This window comes from Nomascus leucogenys, chromosome 7b, assembly GCF_006542625.1.
Source record: "Nomascus leucogenys isolate Asia chromosome 7b, Asia_NLE_v1, whole genome shotgun sequence".
In the NCBI taxonomy this organism is placed as follows: Eukaryota; Metazoa; Chordata; class Mammalia; order Primates; family Hylobatidae; genus Nomascus; species Nomascus leucogenys.
The window spans coordinates 57,035,079-57,057,814 of record NC_044387.1 but is presented as its reverse complement, the minus strand read 5'-3'; the positions used below and the strand labels follow the sequence as shown (position 1 = coordinate 57,057,814).

At 56.6% G+C, this 22,736-nt stretch overlaps 2 protein-coding genes across 2 annotated transcripts in view; one reads left to right on the top strand and one right to left on the bottom strand.

The window, feature by feature from the left end:
- The window catches only part of ZMAT5 (zinc finger matrin-type 5), a 36,926-nt gene extending 18,110 nt beyond the window's left edge, over nt 1-18,816 (top strand). The window contains exons 2-6 of the mRNA XM_003258059.2: nt 693-846; nt 7,286-7,348; nt 9,018-9,098; nt 11,311-11,422; nt 18,418-18,816. Of these exons, the coding sequence (XP_003258107.1) occupies nt 720-846; nt 7,286-7,348; nt 9,018-9,098; nt 11,311-11,422; nt 18,418-18,547 (513 nt within the window). The 5' untranslated portion in view covers nt 693-719 and the 3' untranslated portion in view covers nt 18,548-18,816. The remainder of the gene's footprint in view (nt 1-692; nt 847-7,285; nt 7,349-9,017; nt 9,099-11,310; nt 11,423-18,417) is intronic.
- CABP7 (calcium binding protein 7) lies at nt 17,933-22,529 on the bottom strand. The gene is made up of 6 exons (XM_030815178.1): nt 22,406-22,529; nt 22,201-22,308; nt 21,978-22,121; nt 21,032-21,144; nt 20,567-20,720; nt 17,933-20,331 (listed from the first exon to the last, which is right to left on the bottom strand). The coding sequence occupies exons 1-6, from the start codon at nt 22,527-22,529 to the stop codon at nt 20,204-20,206; spliced, it is 771 nt and encodes a 256-aa protein (XP_030671038.1). The 3' UTR covers nt 17,933-20,203.
- Nucleotides 22,530-22,736: the final 207 nt, after the last annotated feature.

Below are 22,736 nucleotides of genomic sequence, written 5' to 3'. Positions count from 1 at the left end.
TTTTTAAGTTAGGCATGATGACACGCACCTGTAGTCCCAGCTACTCGGGAGGCTGAGGCGGGAGGATCACTTGAGCCCAGAAGATTAAAGCTACAGTAAGCCGTGGTTGCACCACTGCACTCCACCCTGGGGGACAAAGTGAGACTCTGTCTCAAAAAAAGAAAACCCTATGTGGTAGGAGACAAGGGAGGCCAGCCATAGGGTATAAGATGGCAGTTCTTCAGCCTACTTACATGTTAGAATTACCTGATAGACTTTAAACAATACCAAACAGCAGCCAGGCACAGTGGCTCACGCCTGTAATCCCAGCACTTTGAGAGGCTGAGACAGGAAGATTGCTTGAACCCAGGAGGTCGGGGCTGCAGTGAGCTGTGTTTGCACCACTGCACTCCAGCCTGGGTGACAGAGCAAGACCCTCTCAAAAAACAAACAAACAAACAAACAAAAACAGTGCCCAGGCCTCACCCACTGAGGTTCATGGGTCTAAGTTGCAAGCTGGGCATCAGAATGGTTAACAGATCCCTCTGGAGTGAGGCCTTTTAGGCCATACTCATTAGCTTGACACTCCTAATAGGGCGGGGCACATGTGAGTAAAGCCTGGGCTCAGGCCTGGCCCTCAGGAAGGACTCAGTGGGCTGGTGAGGGGTGTGTTTTCTCCAATGGTCTGATCTGAGCTCTTTGTGGCTTCCCAGGCAGCAAAGCACCTGCTCTGAGTGGCCATGGGGAAGCGATACTTCTGTGACTACTGCGACCGCTCCTTCCAGGACAACCTCCACAACCGCAAGAAGCACCTGAACGGTCTGCAGCACCTCAAGGCCAAGAAGGTCTGGTACGACATGTTCCGAGGTGGGTGCTGCTGGCTGGGGGCCAGGTTCCTGGAGCCCTGCTCTGTGATCTTTCTTATCATCAAAGACCTCCATGGGTCAGTGACAGTCTGGGTCTGGGCTCTTTGAGGATCAAAAGAGAGGGAGGCCTGGGCCACTGGGTCCTCAGAGGAGCAGGCTGGTAGGTGAGCTCTTTCCCCAGCAACGCTGACTGAGGGCTCTGTGCTCCAGGCACCTGCCAGGCTCCGTGGACTGGAGGAAGGCCCTAGAAGGAGGTGATGTTTGAGCCAACAGCTGAAATAGGGGAAAGCTAGCCATGCACCTCTGGGTGGAGGGTGTGTAGAAAGGCAGGCAGCCCTGAGTCCAGCACCAGGGCTCTTGGAGCAGGAGGGAGAAGGTGTGGCTGGGCAGAGCAGGCCGGGGGAGAATGGTAGGGCTCAAGCTGGCTCTGGGGCAGGGATCTTCCAAGCCTGTGGAGGCCATCGTAAGCAGGGGGTGGAGGGGGGTCCCTGTTCCAAGGGCAGAGAGCAGCCTTTGAAGGGCTTTAGCTCCCGTGGCCAGACCTGCCTTGACAGCGCAGACTGCTTCGTGGGGAGCAGTTGGGTGTGGTCAGTGGCAGTTGAATGACTGGCTGCAGGCACGGGTGAATAACCCAGTTGCAGAAGGAGGGCAGGCTCTTCTGGGAAAGGCCTCTCAGAGCAAGAACAATTGGGATGAATGAGCTAAGGTCGGAAGTGCCTAGCACGGGGCTTGTTTCCTGGGAGGTGCCCAGAGAGGGGAGTTTTGCTGTTGCACAGCTGTCACTGGACATTCACACTGAGGAACAGCCAGGGAGGTTCCAGAGGGTGACTGGCAGGAGCCAGGTTGAGAGGTGTGGGCACTTGGCGGTGGGGCGAGGGTGGGCCAGGAGCTCCTGGAATGAGCCAGAGTGGGGCCGATGCCCTGTAGGTTGGTGAGCAGGATTCTGGGACGGGGCCGAAGAAGGAACCAAATCCAGCAGCCAAGAAGGGAGGAGGAGTGGAGAGAGAGTTCCCTGGTTGGGGCTAGGTGTGGTGGCTTTCGCCTGTAATCCTAGCACTTTGGGACACTGAGGTGGGAGGATTGTTTGAGCCTAGGAGTTCAAGAGCAGCCTGGGCAGCGTTGTGAGACCCCGTCTCAAAAAAAAGAGGCCTGAAACTGACAGTTCACAAACAGGGAATGAGCATGGATCAGTGCCTGCTACATGCCGGGTGCTTTTCATAGTTCGTCATTTGCTTTTCTCAGTAACTCTCTAGGGCAGCGATTCTCAACTCTGGCTGCAGGTTAGGATCGCGTGGAGACCTTTAGGTTCAAACCACTGATTCCCCAACCCCATCCCCTCCCCAGAGGCAGGTTTGCGGACTAGGCATGGTGTTTCTAAAGGCTTCGCAGATACTCCGCATTTCGCTTGAGAGAGCTGAGGCTCAGAGGTACAAGTGAGGGGGTGGCCAGGCCGCTCAGCAGGCCAGGCGTGGCTGTGGTTGCAAGGCCACAGGAAAATTCATGGGCAGTGGGCTCTCCTAGGTCCCTAGGAGACCTCTAACCCTGGTGTTACGCTAAGGCTCCCTGTTGTGCAAATCCAGTGAGGGCTATGATCTGGAGGGAGCTGGGCCAAGATCACCTAGTCCCAGATTCTCAGCTGTGAACAGCTGGATCCTGGGATCCAGGGCTGATTGGCAGAGGTCCCTGTGTCACTTATAGAAAAGATGAAGCAGCAGGCCACAGGAGTCCCCCAGGTCTCCTGTGTTCTCAGCATCCTCACATCCCCAACACATTCAGTCCTTAGAATAGCTCTGTAAGAGGCTGAGCAGGCCAGGCCAGGCATCCCCAGTTACAGGTGATGACTTCAAAATCCAGAGCAGGCAAGGCACGGTAGCTCACACCTGTAATCCCAGCACTCTGGGAGGCTGAGGTGGGAGGATCACTTGAGTCCAAGAGTTCAACACCAGCCTGGGCAACATGGTGAAACCCTGTCTCTACTAAAAATAAAAAAATTTGGCCAGACTCCGTGGCTCACGCCTATAATCCCAGCACTTTGGGAGGTTGAGGTGGGTGGATCACCTGAGGTCAGGAGTTCAAGACCAGCCTGGTCAACCTGGTGAAACACTGCCTCTACTAAAAATATAAACATTAGCCGGGTGTGGTGGTGGGTTCCTGTAATTCCAGCTACTTTGGAGGGTAAGGCAGGAGAATTGCTTGAACCTGGGAGGTGGAGCTTGCAGTGAACTGAGATCACACCACTGTACTCCAGCCTGGGCAAGAGAGCAAGACTCCGTCTCAAAAAAAATAAAAACAAAAATAAAAAAATTAGCCAGGCATGGTGGCCCATTCCTGTGGTCCCAGCTACTCAGGAGGCGGAGGTAGGAGGATCACTTGACCCCAAGAGGTGGAGGCTGCAGTGAGCCGAGATTGCACTACTGCATTCCAGCCTCGGCAACAGAGCGGGACCCTGTCTCAAAAAAAAAAAAAAAAAATGAAATAAAATCCAGAGCAGTGGGTTCCCTCGCCTTGGGTCCCCAGCTACCGAGGGCCAAGATGGCACATGACCTCTTTCCACTTCCTCAAGAGGCTGCCCCAGGGCTTCTGCTCACCCTGAGCAACCGCAGGGACTTGCGGATATGCCGTGTGAATGAACTCGACTTCAGCTCTGCTCCCAGCTTCTTGGCCTGGGGCACGTCCCTTAACCCTCAGAGGGGCTGATGATCCATCCGCCATGGTCAGGTGCAGGGCACCAGTCCCCAGGTGTCACTCAGTAACACTGTGGCCCTCATTTTGTCATGTATAAAACAGCTACAACAGTCCCCACCTCCCAGGGCTATGACAGGGGCTCAGTAACCTCATGATGACTGCATGGCACGTAAGAGCTTACTAAGTAGGCACAGTGCCTGTGGGTCCTCAGAAGGATTCCCTCCGGCCTTCACCTCATGGGCTCATTCATTCAGCGTGTCCTCGGCTCCCAGGCAGCCTCTAAAGATTCAAAGGTGGATAAAATAGGGCCCCTCTCCCTAGCGAGCTTGCGCCCAGTTACAATGGTGTGTTCTGGGCAAAGCCCCTGTCCTGCCCAGGCCTCCATGACCTGCCGGCCTCTCCCTCCCAGCTGCAGCCACCCTGGCCACTGCATCTGCTGGGCATAAGCTGTCCCCTCTGCTGGGCATAAGCTGTCCCTTCTGCAGACGTGCCCTTCCTGCTGTCCTCCCTGCCCCAAGCCAGGCCCCGCCCCCCCCCCCCCCACCTCAGAACTCCAGTCAGGCAGCAAATCCTCAGGGACATCCTCCCCGACCCCTAGAATGGGTCAGGTCGTTTGGCTACATGCTAGATGTTTAGGGATTAGTGTGACTGTTGGACCAGAAGGAAGGACCAGCTCCGACTTGTTCTCCACTTAAATCCTCAGGCTGGCGTGGTGCCTGGCACACAGGACATGCTCAGTGAATGTTTGGCAGATGAATGTCTAAGTGAATGAGCAAAGAAACCTGAGGCACCAGGGGCAGCTGTTCATTCTGGGAGATGAAGCAAGTAGGACCAATAGGGTCAGATCATGAGGGGCCTTGAATACCCACTGCAAGAGCACGGGCTTCCTCGTGCCGGGCCTGGGCCAGGGGTTCTCAACCCTGAGTACACTTCAGAGTCACCGAGGAGGTTTAAACAATTCTGATGCCCTCCCTTCCAGTGAATTAAAGCAGAACCTGAGAGGGCTGGGGCCGGGTGTCCATGTACTTTAAAAACTGCCTGGTGATTCTGATGTGTGGCTGGGATCGGGAACCACTGAGCAGACGTGGGCAGCCTGGAATTCTTCTCCCACCCCAAGCCACCCAGCAGAGCCCCTTGTCTAGGACTCAGGCTCAGTCCCGCTGCCAGCCTCAGCCATCTCAGCTTCAGGGGGGTCCAGGGCAATGTCCACATGCCCTCCCCTAGCACCCCCCTACCTCAGGGAAAGGCAGGCAGTGGTGTCCGTAGCACCAGCTAGGTGCAGTGAGTCTGACAAGCCCGGCGCTGACAGATAGACCCTCCCCACCCTGCTGGTCCCCCTGGCATGAGCTCTCTGACAACCAACTCCTTATCCCAGCAGACCACACCCCCTGCCCGCTCCCCCACCACCCGCAAGCCACCAGTTGCCCTTGGCAAATCACTTCGCTTGTCTGAACGTCTGTTTTCCCCTCTGCAAAGAGGGGATGTTTACGCTGTTCAGAGGGTTTGTGAGGAAAAAATGAAGAATTGCTACCATTTGCTGTGTACCCACCCAGTCTTGGCCGCATACCTGGAGAATGTGGTGCTAAGGCCACTGCTGGCCCCAGAAGCAGACCTGGTCACTTTCCTAGGGATTCTCATGTGCCACAGGGTTGGGAACCATGGGCCTCCTCTACAAAGTGCTCTCCATTCATTATCTGATGACATTTTCACAGCAGCCCTGCCAGGTGGGAACTATCCTCCCATTTGACATATGGGGAAACTGAGACTTGGAGATTATGCAGCTTGCACGTGGTCATATGTTGTTAGGATTTGAGCTCAGGTTTCTTGGACTCTGAAGCCTGTGATCTTTCCTTGGCCTCTAGAAAAGGTGGTGGGTGAATGTCCAGCCCAGGCCTTGCCTCTCCCCTCCCCTGGGGTGGATATAAGGGCTCCTGAGTCAGGGTACCATCCTCAGGTACCCTACTTCCTTACAGATTTTGACTGATTAACAGCTTGCCTATCAAGAAGCAAATTTAAAACCATAACTATATGATGAAAGTAAAGATGGGGGGAGGGGGAGGGACAGCATTAGGAGATATACCTAATGCTAAATGACGAGTTAATGGGTGCAGCACACCAACATGGCACATGGATACATATGTAACATACCTGCACATTGTGCACATGTGCCCTAAAACTTAAAGTATAATAATAAAAAAAAAAGAAAGTAAAGATAGGCTGGGCACAGTGGCTCACGCCTGTAATCCCAGCACTTTGGGAGGCCAAGTGGGGAGGATCATTTGAGCCCAGGAGTTTGAGATCAGCTTGGGTAACATGGCGAAACCCCATCTCTATAAAAAAATAAAAAAATTAGCCGGGTGTGGTGGCGGACGCCTATAGTCCCAGCTACTTGGGAGGCTGAGGGGGATCACCTGAGTCCACAAAGGTCGAGGCTGCAGGGAGCTGAGATCATGCCGCTGCACTCCAGCCTGGGTGACAGAGTGAGACCTTGTCTCAAAGAAAGAAAAGAGCCGGGCGCAGTGGCTCACGCTTGTAATCCCAGCACTTTGGGAGGCCGAGGCGGGCGGATCACGAGGTCAGGAGATCGAGACCACGGTGAAACCCTGTCTCTACTAAAAATACAAAAAATTAGCCGGGCGTGGTGGCGGGCGCCTGTAGTCCCAGCTACTCGGAGAGGCTGAGGCAGGAGAATGGCGTGAACCCGGGAGGCGGAGCTTGCAGTGAGCCGAGATTGCGCCACTGCACTCCAACCTGGGCGACAGAGCGAGACTCCGTCTCAAAAAAAAAAAAAAAAAGAAGAAAGAAAAGAAAAATAGGAAAAATCAGAGGAAACTAGGGTTAAGATTAGGATCAGAGTGATTGCCGATGCTACAGAGTGATTGTCAGAAGTCCTGTCCAGGGTGGTGGCTGGTCTGGCCCTGAGCGCCCTACAGCTGGTGGAAGGAGGGAAGACAGAAGCCAGGGATTGCAGTCTTGCCTGTGGAGCAGTGCCTGGATCCTGGGATTGGCTGGTGGGCTTCCTGGGCACTAGGATTTATTTAAATTTTTTTAGCATTTTATTTTGAAATAATTATAGATTCACAGCAAGTTGCAAAGATAATAACGAGAAGTTCCATAGTGCCAGGATTTTTTAAAAGTATTATACCTCCAGGCTGGGCCCAGTGGCTCACACCTGTATTCCTAGCACGTTTCGAGGCCAAAATGGGAGGATCATGTGAGCCCAGGAGTTCGAGACCAGCCTGGGCAACATAATGAGACACCAGCTCTACAAAAAGATCAAAAATATTAGCCAGGCATGGTGGTGCATAGCTGTAGTCCCACCTACTTGGGAGGCTGAGACCGGAGAAGGATCACTTGAACCCAGGAGGTAGTGGCTGCAGTGGGCCATGATTGCACCGCTGCACTCCAGCCTGGGTAACAGAGCGAGACCGTGTCTCTAAAAAACAAAAAAACCCAAAGTCCCCAGACTCCCCAGGTGACTCTCTCATGCCAAGTTGAGAACCGCTGGCATGAAACTTGGTCCTTGCCTTTGGCCGGTCCTGCGTTGGGTGGGAGGGATTGAGGTCACCTGCAGTTCGGATCCATCTGCCCAGGACTCCCACCTGTGGTCATCTCCTGCTTCCACTCCTCTGTGGAACGCGAAACTCTTCTTTCTGCACAGCTGTGTTGGGATAAAGGGTCCCTGTGGCTTCCACTTCCTGCCTCTTTTGGTGGAGCCTGAACCGTCTGAATCCCGTCCCTCTCTTCTCTCACAGATGCAGCTGCCATCTTGATGGATGAGCAGAACAAGCGGCCCTGCAGGAAGTTTCTACTGACAGGTAAAGTCCTCTGCACAGCTCAGGTCCCTGCGGGCCCACTTGGACCTCTGCAGAGTGTCTTCCCTGACCCGGGCCACCATCCCAAGCCCACTTTGCAGCAGTGGCTCCAGCTGACTGGCCAGTCAGGGCCTTCCCAGGTGTTGTGTCTCAGGACCTCCTAGAGACTGGTCCTCAGCTCTTCAGATCTAGAATGTGATTGTATCAGCTCACCTAGAACAAGCAAGCCGTGGGAGATTACAAGTAAATCCAAGAGACACTTATGGGTGGAATAGACTTGTTGATTAAGTTAGCCTGGGAGCCTGGCCTCCTTCCCAGCAGGCAGAACTTCAGAGAGTAACAGGGTTGATGATCTGAGGAAGTTCAAGATCAGAACCAAGGATGCTAGGTGTAGATTTGACTGCTCAGTACTCAGCTCCTAGAGATGCATATAGGTCAGACAGATAAAGGGCCAAGCATGGTGGCTAACTCTTGTAATCCCAGTACTTTGGGAGGCTGAGGTGGGAGGAATGCTTGAGGCCAGGAGTTTGAGACCAGCCTGGGCAACATAACGAGACCCCATCTCTACCAAAAAAATTTTTTTTAATTAGCTGGGCATGGTAGCACACATTGGTAGTCCCAGCTACTAGGGAGGTTGAGGTGGGAGGATCACTTGAGCCCAGGAGTTCAAGGCTGCAGTGAGCTATGATTGCACCACTGCACTCCCGCCTGGGCAACAGAGTGAGGACCCTGTCTCTTTTAAAAAAGAGAGAGCAAGAGATAAAAGCCTCAGTAAGTGAAGGAACCAAAGACAGATAAAAATAAGAGTAGGAAAAATAAGATAAAACCAAGAGAATAGTCTCCTCCATGCTTGCCCTTGAGGTCCTATGTATTCTCTAAGGGTTTGGCTCTGAGCTTCCTGGCAGCCACGGCAAAGAGGAAAACTATGATGATTCACATGGTTTGTAAGGGAGCTTAGCACTGGGGAGAGGTGCTGCAGCTGAACTAGGGAAACTGGGTGAATGTCCAAGCTCCCCTAGGATGGGCATCAAGCCTGCAGATCAGGGGCTTCCCTACAGACTTTGCGTTGATGTGAATATGTCACTGGTAGGTTATCCTGGCTTGAGACACCTCCAGCCTCCCAGTATCTCCACATACATTTTGGTCTCCTTGATTGAGAGAGGGGAAGCCACCCCAGATTTTGGTGCCTCTTTGGCAACGCTGCCACTGAAGCTTTTCTAAGGAGCAGTCCAACCGCTCCCGTGAACCAGGTAGGCAGGCAGAATACTAAGCTGGGTATAGCACGTGCTGCGGCTTGGAGTGGAGAAAGGAAGCATTGACCTTTCAGGAACCCATATGTAGTTCATTGAGGCAGGGCTGGGAGGGCTGGTGACAGAGACAGCCTGCAGAGGCTTGCGAGGCCCAGTCATGACAGGCTTCAGTTGGAAGTGATCCCCAGCATGGGCGGCAGCCGGAGAAGGGTCGTAAGCATATGGCATGATGGGTGAGAGGTTGCTCTGGCTGCTGAATGGACAGGGCCAGAGAGGTTCCATTTTCTGTCCCGGATCAGGGTTGCTACTCTTTAGGCCCTGAAGTCCTGCCCCTAAGATTCTAGGACCCCTCATCAGGGCACCCCTCAGCCCCCGTGGGGAGCCCCTCCCGAGCAGCGAGTAACTCTGTCTTCCTGCTGCAGGCCAGTGCGACTTTGGCTCCAACTGCAGATTTTCCCACATGTCAGAGCGAGACCTGCAGGAGCTGAGCATCCAGGTGGAGGGTACGTCTCGGGATGCCCTGGGCTAAGTGGGAGTGGGGTGCTGGGGCATGTGGACTCTGAGACCGGGGAGGCTGGCCTATGCCTTCCCATCTCCCCATCATTGGCAGCCAAGGGCCACTCAGGGTGATGGGGAGCCCTGAGCCCCCGGTTTGGGCCAGGTGTTAGGAACAGCCTCAGCATGAGTGGAGAAGGCAGGCCTGTGTCCCCTGATAGTGGAGCCTGCGTGGCTTCCTGCCTGGGAGCCCTGAAGGTGCACCTCAGCCCCACCTGGACCCTGTGGCCAGCCAGCAGTCATTGGTGGGTACACCCCATCCCTTCCTCAATCAGGCAGCATACCCAGTCCCCACTTGGCACCAAGCAGACCCCTTACGACAGTCTGGGGACAAGGAGTTTAGGAACGTACCTTCCCTGCCCTCTGGAGTCTCACAGCCTGGTGATTCCAGGGAGGAGCAAGTTCAGCCTCCATGGAAACTGACATCTCGCCTTTGGGAAATTCACTCCTCTAGTTAGAGAACAAGGAAGTTCTGACTGAGATGGTCTTTATCAATCTTCTTCCACAGCTTCTCATTGATCAGGTGGGGAAACTAAGGCCAACATTCAGACTGAAGGGCCTCACATGAGCCCCCCAGCAGGTTAGGGGCAGACTCCGGGTCTCTCAGTGCCTGCCCCCCTACGCTTCTCTGTCCAGGAGGCCTCAGGGTAGCCAGTGAGGGTCTGGGGCAGCTTGGCCTTTGCCCTGATCCTCCCATGGGCCTCACTCCCCTCTGACCAGTTAGACACTGCAGGCTCCGTGCCCTGCCCTGGGAGCCAGTGGCGCCGTCGCTACAGCCCCGGACTGACACAGGGTTTCCAGGAGCATTTTTTCCCAGGGTGGAAGCAAGGCCTTGTGGGACTGGCCAGCAAGTCCTGGCAGCAGCGGCAGCTCCAGCTCTTCCCTGGCTGTGGGCTCTCAGAGGACGGCTGGCCCATGGTGGGACGAGCACGGGGCGGTGGACCTGGAACTGGAGACGATGCCAAGTGGGGACAGGAATGGGGAGAGGCCCAGGGGGGCTGGGAACAGAGTCCTAGCTGGCAGCTCAGATAGTCCCAGCTCTGCCACATCCTCTGTAACCTTGGTATGTGGCTTAACCTCTTGGAGGCTGTGTCCTATCAAATGTGATGTCTCTAAGGATGAAGCAAGATGACACCTGTGCAGCCCAGGGCCCAGCCCCGAGTGAGCTCCAGAGACCAGGGCCCAGCCCTGAGCGAGCTCCAGAGACCGAAGCCTGGCCCCGAGTGAGCTCCAGAGACCGGGGCCCGGCTCTGAGTGAGTGCTAGTCAAATGTATGATTTCTTTCCTCTGGCCCAAGACTCCATCCCAGATGACTTGGCGACTCTGACCCCATCAAACGCTCACACCCAGCTTGTATAAATTCCATTCGTCGATTGGTTTTAATTTGTTGAGCAACAGGTTTTGTTGGACAGCTTATGAGAATAAAAACCAGGGAAACTGAGGCTCATTACCCTGCCCAGGGACAAAGACCTGGCGGGTGACAGAGCTGAGATGTGACCCCATTCGACTGCCCTCACTGCCTCCCTGCATCCCAGATTCAGACCCCTCCTTAGGGCCAGGCTCTCTGTCTCTTTTTTTTTTTTTGAGATGGAGTTTCACTCTTGCCGCCCAGGTTGGAGTGCAGTGATGTGATCTTAGCTCACTGCAGCCTCCACCTCCTAGGTTCAAGCAATTCTCCTGCCTCAGTCTCCCAAGTAGCTGGGATTACAGGCACCCACCACCACACATGGCTAATTTTTTCTTTTTTTTTGGCATTTTTAGTAGAGGCGGAGTTTCGCCATGTTGGCCAGGCTGGTCTCGAACACCTGGACTCAGGTGATCCGCCCACCCTGGCATCCCAGAGTGCTGGGATTACAGACGTGAGCCACCGCACCTGGCCGGGGCCAGGTTCTCTACATGCACTGTCCTGTTTCCAGCTCCCTAAGAGCTTGGAGGCAGCCGGGGTTGTCTCTATTTGATGGGAAAACAGAGCGAGGCCAAGTGCCGGGCCCTTGTGCACAGATGGCCTGGAGAAGCGGTCCAGGTGCATCCTCCAGGAAGGTTGCTGCAACTTCCCAGGGCTTGCTCAGGGCCTACCAGTTGCTTCTGCTTTGTGAGAGGGTAGGGTTTTGGCAGGCAGGAGTGCACCCCTCACTTGCCTTTGTCTCCCTGTCCCTACAGAGGAGAGGCGAGCCAGGGAGTGGCTCCTAGATGCTCCCGAGCTCCCCGAGGGCCATCTGGAGGACTGGCTGGAGAAGAGAGCCAAGCGGCTGAGCTCAGCCCCAAGCAGCAGGTACAGGTCCCCAGGGTTCCCTCCCACTGTGCCCCCGGGGGCAAAACCCCAGCCCACCTTCCCCTTCCTGAGGCTCAGGAATCTCCATGAACTGCCCAGGCCCAGGGGCCGAATAAAGTTGCCTACGCATAGCTCCCTGAGGAGCCTTTGGGGCCCCAGGCCCTGGCCAGAGGCTGAGGGGTGTCTGAAAGAGCCTCTCCCGAGGCTGGGCCCTGTTGGAGTCTGTGCTGGCTGGAGGGGAGGCAGACGGCTGAGCTGATTTGGCTGCAAGTCACCAAGTCCATTGCCAGAGGGAGGGGCCTGGGCTGTGGTCACCATGCACTGCTACCCACTGTTGCCTCTAGGGCCTTGCAGAAGGGAAAACAGGGAGGGTGCAACTTGCCCGAGGGCACACAGCTGGGAAAATGTAGAGCTGGGATTACACAGGGTGTGATGACAAGGTCCTGGTCCCACTGCCTTTCTAAGGAAGGGGGTCTGCGGATGGCCCCAGCCCTTGAGACGCTAACAAGTAGAAAGGGAGCTGCTGGATCGGGGTCCTTGGGGGTGTGCTTCGTGATGTCCCTGGTCCTCCTCTTTGAGGGAAGGGACTCGGGTGATATTCACATCAGCAGAACGGGGCACAGGGCAGGTGGGGGCAGACAAAGGCTGCATGGCATTGTGGCCAAAACCTAAGCCTGAGTTCCTGGGCTCTTCAATCCAGGGATTGAAGGAGGGAAGGGAGGAAAAAGGGATAAAGCTGCGCCCAGGAGCCGCATGCAACTTTGAACACGTTTTCCCATCCCGACTACCTTGCTTTCCCCATCTTGCAACGGGGCTTCAGACCTGACTACCTCTGTGGTGTGGCTTCACAAAATGGTGGCCTGGCCTGGGCCAAGGGGACCTGGCCAGATAGTCTGCGGGGTGAGGCCTTCCCTTGGAGCTCTGCCAGGAGGTGAAGGCCAAACTTCTTGCCTTCTCTGTGCTCCAGTGAAAGAGACTATGAGGGTGTTATTATTTTTTTTTCTTTCTTTTTTTTTTTGTGATGGAGTCTTGCTGTATTGCCCAGGCTGGAGTGCAGTGGTGTGATCTTGGCTCACTGCAACCTCTGCCTCTGGGTTCAAGCGATTCTCCTGCCTCAGCCTCCCAAGTAGCTGGGATTACAGGCACCCACCATCATACCTGGCTGATTTTTGTATTTTTGTAGAGATGGGGTTTTACCATGTTGGCCAGCCTGGTCTTGAGCTCCCGACCTCAGGTGATCCGCCCGCCTCGGCCTCCCAGAGTGCAAAGTGTTGGGATTATAGGCGTGAGCCACCACACTTGGGCTTTTTTTTTTTTTTTTGAGACGGAGTCTCACTCTACCGCCCAGGCTGGAGTACAGTGGCGCAATCTCGGCTCACTGCAAACTCCACCTCTTGGGGTTCATGCCATTCTCCTGCCTCAGCCTCCTGAGTAGCTGGGACTACAGGCGCCAGCCACCACACTTGGCTAATTTTTTTGTGTGTTTTTAGTAGAGATGGGGTTTCACCATGTTAGCCAGGATGGTCTCGATCTCCTGACCTCATGATCCGCCTGCCTCGGCCTCCCAAAGTGCTGGGATTACAGGTGTGAGCCACCGCACCCAGCCTTTTTTTTTTTGAGATGGAGTCTCACTCTGCCACCCAGGCTGAAGTGCAGTAGCATGATCTCAGCTCACTGCAACCTCCGCCTCCTGGGTTCAAACATTTCTCACGCTGCACCCTCCCAAGTAGCTGGGATTACAGGCATGCACCACCATGCCTGGCTAATTTTTGTATTTTTAGTAGAGACAGAGTTTCGCCGTGCTGGCCAGGCTGGTCTCGAACTCCTGACCTCAGGTGATCCACCTGCCTCAGCCCCCCAGAGTGCTGGGATTACAGGCATGAGCCACCGCACCCAGCCAGTAAAGGTGTTTTAAAACTAACTTTGTCTTTTACCTTTATTTTAAATCTGTGTTCAGTTTTTGTCTCCCCACCTTAAAAGTATATATGGTACAGACATGACTCAAACGTTGGAGTGTGACATTCTCTCCTCCTGGTCTTGTCTGAAGGGTCCCGTCTAAAGGGGTTCTGTCCTGTCTTTGGGCAGGTGAGCACCTCCCTTGGGACTGGTTGCTGTCCAGGGATACACATCCTACACCCCAGACTCCTTCAGCCCGTATGCGAAAGGCCTGGGCTGGTTGGAGGCTGCCCAGAAAGGCTTGGGCTGGTTGGAGGCTGGTTGGAGGGTGCCCCTGCACCGCTACTTGGACAGGACCTCCTATGAGTCCCATCCTCACTCTGCCACCTGCTAACCGAGTTGCACCAGCCACTCGCCTCCCTGCTCTGGCTCCATGGTGTCCTCCGCTGGGAGCGAGTCACAGAGGCCCGGCTGTCTCTTGGGGCTGTGACAAGGTTTCATGGAGTGCCTGTGGCTGAACTGGAGTGAGCACCAAAGGGTGGGGTAGAGATGGGGTGCCCCAGAGTCCTTGCCTGGGTTCCAGACAGATGCATCCCTGTGCTGACACAAGGCGCTATGAATTTGAGACTTGGGGGACTAGGGGACCAGATGGGGAAACTGAGGCTGAATGACTGGCTCCTAGTCACAGGTTGAAGTGGTGACCATATGAGAATTGAGTTTGGTGCTTACAGTGTTCCCAGTGTTTGGGGGCATTCAGGGAGATTGGCACCCCCATTTTGCAGCTGAGGAATCTTAACCTCTCCAGGAAGTGGGGCCATCCTGATCACACGTGCCCTGCTGCCCTTAGCCCTCACTTGAGAGAGAGCTAGGTCCCTGCTCTGTGTCCAGACCCCAGGCTGCCTCTGACACCCAAGTTCAGGGCTGGCCCAAGGCTCTGTACAACTGTGGGTAGTGGCAGTGGCAGCAGCAGGCTGCCCTGATGGCAGTGACTGTTTTGGGAATGGGGTCTGCAACTGGAGCCCACCTTGGCTCTAGGGGGTCTGAGCCCTGTGCTCTGGGCCATTGTCCCTCTGGCCACCCAGCCTGGCCCCTTCCAGGGGATCTGCCACCTGCCTTCCTCCTGCCTCCTGAGGGCTTGCGGCCAAAATGAATTATTCTCCAGGCAGAGCAGGCCTGTCCAGCCTTGAGAAAAAGGGGCTGTGGGAAGAGAGGTGACCGTTTATTCCTGCTTTTGCCATTGCTGCCTTGGGCGTCCATAACCGTCTCGGGGCAGGCTGGTCTCCTGAAGCCTAGCAGCCTTTCCCTCCGTCCTGGGCTTTGAGCCCCTCCCCTGTATCCTAGCCCCCTACCCTGCTTAATGGGAGGGGGTGGATTCCAGCCCCAGCCCCCACAAGGCTACCTCAGTTTCTTCCTGGCTCCCTCTCCAGCCTGGAGGCAGTGCTGCAGGAACAATGTTCTTCCTCCACCCTGGCTCTCCTGGGGGCTCCAGCGGCCCTTCCCTGGTCTCCCGCCTTTCCTCTGCTCCCACAGGGGATCCTCCACACAGCAGCCCCGATGCACCCTGGCCCTGGCACTTCCCCACATCCTCCACCTCTGGCTGCACAGCCCCATTTGCAGGGCTGGGGCTGGGGCGGGGGACCCTCCCTGATGCCTCCGCAGCGGGTCGGATCTTGCCTTCTCACCTCTTGCCTCTGGCCTGACTGTTGGTCCCACTGGACACTCGGCAGCAGCTTAGATGAGGCATCATTTGTGATTTCGGAGCACCTTGAACACGCTATTATCTTGCCTGAAACTGCCTCCCACCTGTCTGCCTGGCAGAGTCAGACTTGTCCTGAAAGCTCTAGCTGAGACATCACCCCTCCCAGCCCCCGCTTCTGCATGGCCTGGGCAGACGTGGGGGGCCCAGGACAGGTTTACTGCATGAATGAGCATTTAGGCTGCTGTCCAGGCATTCCCCAGGTGTTAGTGCTGCGAGCCTCTTGTGGGGCCTGGTCTGGAAGCCTGGGGGACCCCCTCTTCCTCTCAGGGTATCTGCTTCCTCCCCCAGAGTACAGGGCACAGAGGGCTGCCCACCCCACCTCGGGGAACCGAGACCTGCAGACTCCAACCCCCGCTGGCTGAGCTGAGCCTCCCCGGTGAGCCAGGCCAGCCCTCCTTGTAAACGTGGGCAAGTGGGGGGTCCATGAAGCCCCAGCCTGGTGGCATAGCGCTTATCCCCGTCCGCAGACTGACCCTGAGGGATCTGTCAAGAGCAGCGGCGGCCTCAGACACACAGACTAATCCCTCGGCAAGGCCAGGCCTGGCCCTGCTGCCCATTGTTGGCTCTTCAGATTGCGACTCTATCCCTCTTAATCTCTCCTTTGCACCCCTCTCTGGGTGGGCGCTGCCATCCTGGCCCATCCTCCTCCTCGACTCTGTTTCCTCTGATTAGGACCTCGGCTGGGAAAATGCAAGAGAGTGGCTCCTGTCCTCACGCACAGGACAAACAGGTCACCAGAGAAGCTACGAGCAGAGTTGTGCCAGACACACACCTCAATGTCCCCAAGGCTTTGGCTCACGTGTCTGGGGTCCTGGCAGTGTGCCAGTGTGTGTGAGCAGGCACTAGGTATGCCTGTCTCCTGGCGGGGCCTCAGGGCAGGCAGGGGCACGGGGCTGAGACTTGGACCCAGGAGGTTCCAGCTTCCCAGGAATCTGCCCCATTTTCTAGAGGAAGGGCCTGAGGCTCAGGAGAAGGGGCTCCCCAGGATCACACCCTCCCTGGGGATCCCCATTGTCCCTGTGGCCCTGCAGGGAGCCCAGGCTTGGCTGGCAGCTGGGGCACTCCCTTCCAGCAACTGCGGAGCCTCCCCGCCTTCTCTGCGGCTGGTGGAGTTTATGAAATCTCCCCAGTGCCATAAATCATGTCAAGAGCTGCCTTCTGCACTTTCTAGCAGGCAGTGAGCCATGAAGCAGGGGAATGTCCCTGTCCTCTCACACCCGGGGGTCCTGGAGGCTACACCCAGAGCTCCCCGGAGTCCTTGACTCTGCATGGCAGGTCTGGCCCAGAGAGGGGCCGGCTAGGTGGGTACAGCAGGGGAAACTCCCAGGGCTCCTGACCCAGGCTCCCCACCTCTCCCTCAGAGCTCAGAGGCCTCTCCAAACCCCTCTCTGCAGGCCCAAGCCCTTCTCTGTCTGCAGAGGGCTGGCCACTGGGCCCCCGAGCCTGCCAGGAGCTGCCAAGGCCTCACCTTGCCTGAAGGCTGGATGTTGGGGTGTGGGAGTGTGCCAGAGCAGAGGGAGCTGAAGTGGGAGGGCCGTGTCTGCAGCCGATGTGGGGCTGGCATTCCAGGCCCTCAGGCCTCATCCCCAGGGTGTCACTTGGGCACGTGACTGACTCCTTGCACCTCAGTTTCCTCATCTATAAAATGGGTTTCGCCTGAGGATTCTTAAGGTTTCTCTAGGTCATGGTGTGTGGCCCAGAATAGCGCCTGGTCAGTAAGATCTTTCAGCATTGCTGTTTGTTGTTCCACAATCACTGGGTGGCCTCCTGGCACCAGGCCTGGCCCTGCGCCTTGGGGTACAAATACACCTTACCCTATCCCCTGGTCTACATCCTCTGAGAACTCCAGTCCTATGTGGAAGACAGATGAGCTCCTGCCTGAATTTTGGCGGCGGCTGCATGGCACTCTTTGCTGTGGATGTGCATGTGTACTTTTTTATTTTTTTATTTTTTTGAGACGGAGTCTCGCTCTGTTGCCCAGGCTGGGGTGCAGTGACATGATCTCGGCTCACTGCAAGCTCCACCTCCTGGGTCCACGCCATTCTCCTGCCTCAGCCTCCCAAGTAGCTGGGACTACAGGTGCCCCCCACCACACCCGGCTAATTTTTTTTTGTATTTTTAGTAGAGACAGGGTTTCACCATGTTAGCCAGGATGGTCTCGATCTCCCGACCTAGTGATCCACCCGCCTCGGCCTCCCAAAGCGCTGGGATTACAGGCATGAGTCACCACGCCTGGCCAATGTGCATGTGTACTTAATCAGTCCCCCACAGCTAGACATGAAGGCTACTTCCATTGTCTCATGGCTATTGTTGTAACTCAATGGCTGCCCACAACCCTGCTATTTCCTTGGGCTCAGTTCCCAGAGGTGAGGTTGCTGGTTCAAAGGGTCTGCATGTTTTTGAGGCTCTGCCTTCCAGAAAGGTCATGTATAGGCAGCTGGGGTGATGGGATTTCAAAGTGCTCAAAGGTTCAAAGTACTTCGAAGCCTGAGAAGGGCCATGTGGCCCTGGAGAAGCAGCCTGGGTGGGGCCCAAGGCCAGAGGGATCTGAGTATGGGACAGGTGGAAGAATGGTTGGGGGGGCCATTGCTGGGCCTTGGCAGGGTGCCCCAGGCTGGGCACGGAGGATGCCTCTCCTAAGGCAAGTACTTACGTGGACGCTGAGTTCCAGGGGAGGTGGCTCAGGGTGGACGTTGTGGAGGAGGACAGTGAGTAGCATGAGAAATGAGGTTTTAAAAAAAAATTTAGACAATGTTTTTTTCTGATTTCAAAGGCTTGTGTGCTTGTAAAACTTTTGAGAAATATAAAGGAGTAAAAAAGTCACCCATAATGGCACCACTCAGATAGAACCACTGTTAACATTTTGCTGTGTCTTCCAGGATTTTTTTATGCATTTATATATTTTATATATTTTTAAACAAAAATAGTATCATGCTATATACATTATTTTATAAGCTGCTTTTTCTCCCTATCACACAGTATGTCTTTCCTCATCAGTGCATATAAGTCTGCCTTAATTCTTATACAGGCCGCATGGCATTCTCTGCTGTGGACGTGCATATGTATTGAATCAGTCCCCGACAGGTGGACACAAAGGTTATTCCCATTGTCTCGCAGCTCAGTGTCTGCCCGCAACCCCGTTATTTCCTTGGGCTCAGTTCCTAGAGGTGAGGTCGCTGGCTCAAACGGTCTGCCTATTTTCGAGGCTCTGCCTTCCAGAAAAGTCATGCAGGCAGCTGACCCTCCCCACAGCCAGGGTGTTGAGGCAGGTGGGCTGGGGGTGGCATAAGTCTGGGCTGTACTGCACTCTTATTCTCCCCCCTTCTCTCTCTCTCTCTAGGGCTGAACCCATCAGAACCACCATCTTCCAGTACCCCGTGGGCTGGCCACCAGTTCAGGAGCTGCCCCCATCCCTGCGGGCACCCCCACCTGGGGGGTGGCCTCTGCAGCCCAGAGTCCAGTGGGGCTGAGCCCCTTGCTCCCGACTGACCCCCATGTGGTCACTTTTCTCATCAGTCACAATAGGAAGCCAAGCCCCATTCCTGCTACGCCCCATGGAGGCTCCGAGACCATCTGCCTGGCCTCACTGAGGCTCAGGACACGGCCACACCAAGTGCAGCCCTCGTCCTGGGTCTGCACCGGGCAGCTCCCCCCTCACTCTCCTCCACCTGCCCCCCTGCTTCTTAAGAAGATGGGGGAGAAAACTTCCAGATGTTTATAAAGAAAGTCTGTCACCACAGTGGTCTGGCTGTGTTTCCCTACGGTGGGTGCTCTGAGCTCTGTTCTCCAGTCCCTGGCAGAGGTCGGGCAGGGCGGGAATCAGAGGAGATTTTCCCCAGGTGACCCACGCTCACTCCCTTCTCCCTTGGGACCAGCAGAGGTTCAGCACGGCCAGACAGAGGGTGTGCCAGGGTGGCTGTGTCCGTTGCCCAGTAAGAAGTGGCTCTAGGCCCAAGGAGCCCAAGGGCTCCATCTGCCATCCCCTCCCTGGAAGAATCCACAGCCCCCATGTCTGCCCATGCTGAGCTGCTGCCCAAGTGTTTGGGATGGCACAGCTGGGACATGGGGGCGGGGTCTCCAACCTTGAGGGCGTAGAGAAGTGGGAGGACACAGGAGGGCAGGCCCTGGGCTGAGAGAGTGGCCTGGTGCAGCCTCTTGGCACTGACAGTGCAGGGCTGTGCCAGTTTCTTGGCCCAGGAGGTAGTACAGGGGCCCTCCCAAGGTTCAGCCCTGGAGGAGCCCCCTGGCCAGAGGCTGCTCAGAGCCTTCAGGCCCCAGCTCTGCCTCCTTCCTCAGCTGGACTACAGTTCTAGGCTCTAGGCTGGGGTGGTGGACAATGTGGCCTTGGTGGCTGGGCCTCTGGTGGGAGGGCCAGAAGGTGGGGGGCTGCAGGGCCACCTCAGATGCTCATCCTCCACGAGCTTCTGCCTTTCCTGAAAATCACTGTGGAAGGAAGAACTGAGGCCAAGTCTCGGGCCCCTGAGCCTCGGGTTCCTCACCTATGAAATGGGCTGGCCCAGCAGGTACATGGAGAAAAGGGGGTCTGGGTTGGGGTCCAACGAGGGTCAGAGGAAGGGACCCAGGAGAAGACCAGGGGCCTCCTCAGGCCATGCCAGGCAGCAGGGCCCAGGACACCCTGGCTTCCAGCCCTGCCCCAGGAGGAGGCTTTCTGTCCCTGCCTCCGCCCAGTGCCCTGGGCAGGCCTCAGGGACCAGGGCTGGGTTGGCTGTGTGGCCCCAGATAGGCTGCTGTCTCAAGGCACAGGGTGCCTGCTCCTGCCCAAGGGACCACAGCAGTGACTGGGTCCTGGGGGTTCCTGTGCAAATCCCTCCTTAATTTCCCAGGAGCCCCTGGATGGTGGGAAGAGTGAGTGCTCCTTACAAGACAGGGTGGGGACAGGGTGGGGCTGGGGACCATCCTTAGAGCCACCACCCAGCCCTCCACAGCCAGGCCACAGCTCCAGGTGAGGCCCGTGGGTGGGTGGGGAGGGCTCGCCAGATACCCAGGCCCTCAAGTACACGCAGATGGCGGCCCAGGGAGCCGGCCAAGGGAGGGGTCTGCAGGCGGCGGTGGTGTGGGGCGGGCCGCGGGCACCGCATGCGGTGGATGGGGCATCCAGGTGGCGTCTACTTCATGCCACTGCGCAGCACCTGGTTGGCCGCAATGAGCATGACACTGATGATGAAGGCAATGGCGAAGGCGCAGATGAGACTCTTGCGCACGCACGTCTGGCGGATCTGCTGGTTGGAGCAGGCTGTGGCCGCCCACCAGGAGCACCGGGGAGACAGAAGGGGACATCAAAGCGATGGAGTCAGGAGCCGCCTGCCTTTCGGCACATGGGCTCATCCCATGGGGTGCCCCAATGGGACAGAGGCTTAGGACGGGCAAGGAGGCCCCCAGCCCCCCTCTGCAGACCCTCCCCACCCCCCGTGCGTCCCCCTGGTCAAGCCATTGAGCCCACCCATGGGGTTCCAGGGCCGGCCACTCACTCTCCACGTCCACGGGACACTCCTCGGCTGTGCCCAGGTGGCTCTCCTCCTCCGTCATGATGATGTTCTCTATGTCCTTCATGGATAGGTGCTCGCAGAAGGTGTCGTAGAGCAGCCGCTTCAGCTCATCCACCGTCAGCTTCTGCATGTCGCACTTGCACAGGGGGACAACACGGTGCTCTGACAGCCACCACAGCCCCCACCTAGCACCCCGTGGCCATATAGGCCCAGTGACAGGCCTCCAGATTCTGGGGGCTGGAAAACACTTGCTCCATTCCCCCAGAGAGTCCTTGACCAACACCGGCCTCCCCAGGGAGCCCATGGCCCTCTGAGAGGTGAAATGTCCAGTGGACACAAGCCTGAAGTGGTCATCCCCCCTTTACAGTGTGGGCCCAGCCATTCACTGGCCCCAGAACAGCACTCCACAGTGTGCACAGCCCTGGGTCCCAACTAGCCAGGGGATACCTTCCAGAAGACAGTGTCAAAGTCGGTGCCATGGAACTTCTCTGGGATCCCTGAGGTGGAGAGTTTGGGTCCCAGAAGGGTCACAAACTCCTCAAAGTCCACTTGACCATCACCTGGAGGAGGCACAGGTCCAATCAATCAGTGGGTAAGGCCCAGGCCCAGGCCTGCAGCCCAGGGCCCAGAGGTCCTGGGATGGAGTCTTGATATACCTTGGGCCTACCGGGTGGCCTTAGGCAGGTGCCCGCCTTCTCTGAGCCGTGAGTCAGTGTCAGGGGCATCTACCAAGTGCCAGGCTCTGGGCTGACGCTGAAGCCACCCAGTGTGATGAGGCCTTACAAGGGGAGGTGGAGGTAGACAGCAGGTGGGCCGTGACCCTCCTATTTCACCCAGAACCCTCCATTGCTCCCAGCACCCTGCGGCCATCCTAGGGTGGGCCATCCTCCACCATATAGACAGGAACTGAAGCTCAGAGTGGGGCAACCTGCCCAGGTTGTCAGCTGGCCTCTGGATGGAGAAGAGGAGAAGAAGGGCCCAGGCGGGATAAAGAGGGGGCTTGGCATCACTATTCCTTCTTATGAACTTTTCCTTAATAAAATGCCAGGTGGCAAACACAACTCAAGTAGCGATTTTATCTCAGGTGGTGGGAACTGGAGTATTTATTGCATCCTTTTACTTCTCTGTACTTTAAAACTTCTCAACACAGAGTGAGAGGAGCTGTCTCTGAGCCCTGCATGTGGCTGGGACTGTCACTACCTCTCTGGCCTCAACTCTCCAGGCTGAGAAATGAGGCCAGACCGGGCTGCAACCTGCCACGGACCTTGAGGGTGGGAGTCAGGGGAGTGAGAGACCCAATTTGGATGCAGCCTCAGCAGCTCAGGCCCCAGCCCCTGCCCCACCCCCAGGGCCCAGATGCCAGATGGGGAAACTGAGGCGGGGGGGTGCTCACCATCCATGTCCAGCCGCTGGATGATGACCTCCAGCTCCACCTCGTTGGGCATGTAACCCAGTGAGCGCATGGCTGTGCCCAGCTCCTGCTTGGAGATGAAGCCATTGCCATCACGGTCAAACACCTTGAAGGCCTCTCGGATCTCTGAGAAGAGAATGGAGTAGGCTGGGACTTCACCCCGGTCCCCAACAGACCCCCTTTCCAGACCCCCGGGATTACCGACCCCGCAGCCTGAGCATGGCTTTGAGAGCCCAACCCAGAGCCTGCAGATCTGGTGAGAGCACGGCCCAAGGGTGCACAAGGGTGCCGTATTCTGGGACCTCTGGGCAGGCTGAGCAGGGCAGCAAAGCAGGGCTCAGGGCCCCCCAGCAGTGACCTCTCGGGATCCTACTGCACCAGGCTCTCATGGCCTCTCCTGGTGTGCTCACAACGACCCCGTTTGGTGGGGACCACTTGCAGGGGAGGACGCTGGATCTCCCCGGGCCCCGCGGCTGCTGACGGCTTCCCCGCCGCCCCCATTCCTTCCATCCCCCTCTCCCCCACCATCCCCATCCCGCTGCGCCGCCTCCCCCAGGCTCCTTAGATCCTTAACACCGGCCAACACTTGCTAATGGCAGCCACGTGAGGCAGCTTGCTCCAGACTAATGGGCTGACGGGCGGCACAGACCTCTTTTGGTTCAGGGAAGACAGAGGGGGATGGAGCCCCCCTCCAGGTCCAGGCCAGACCAGACTGGGTGGGGGTCGCCCTCCACACTGTAC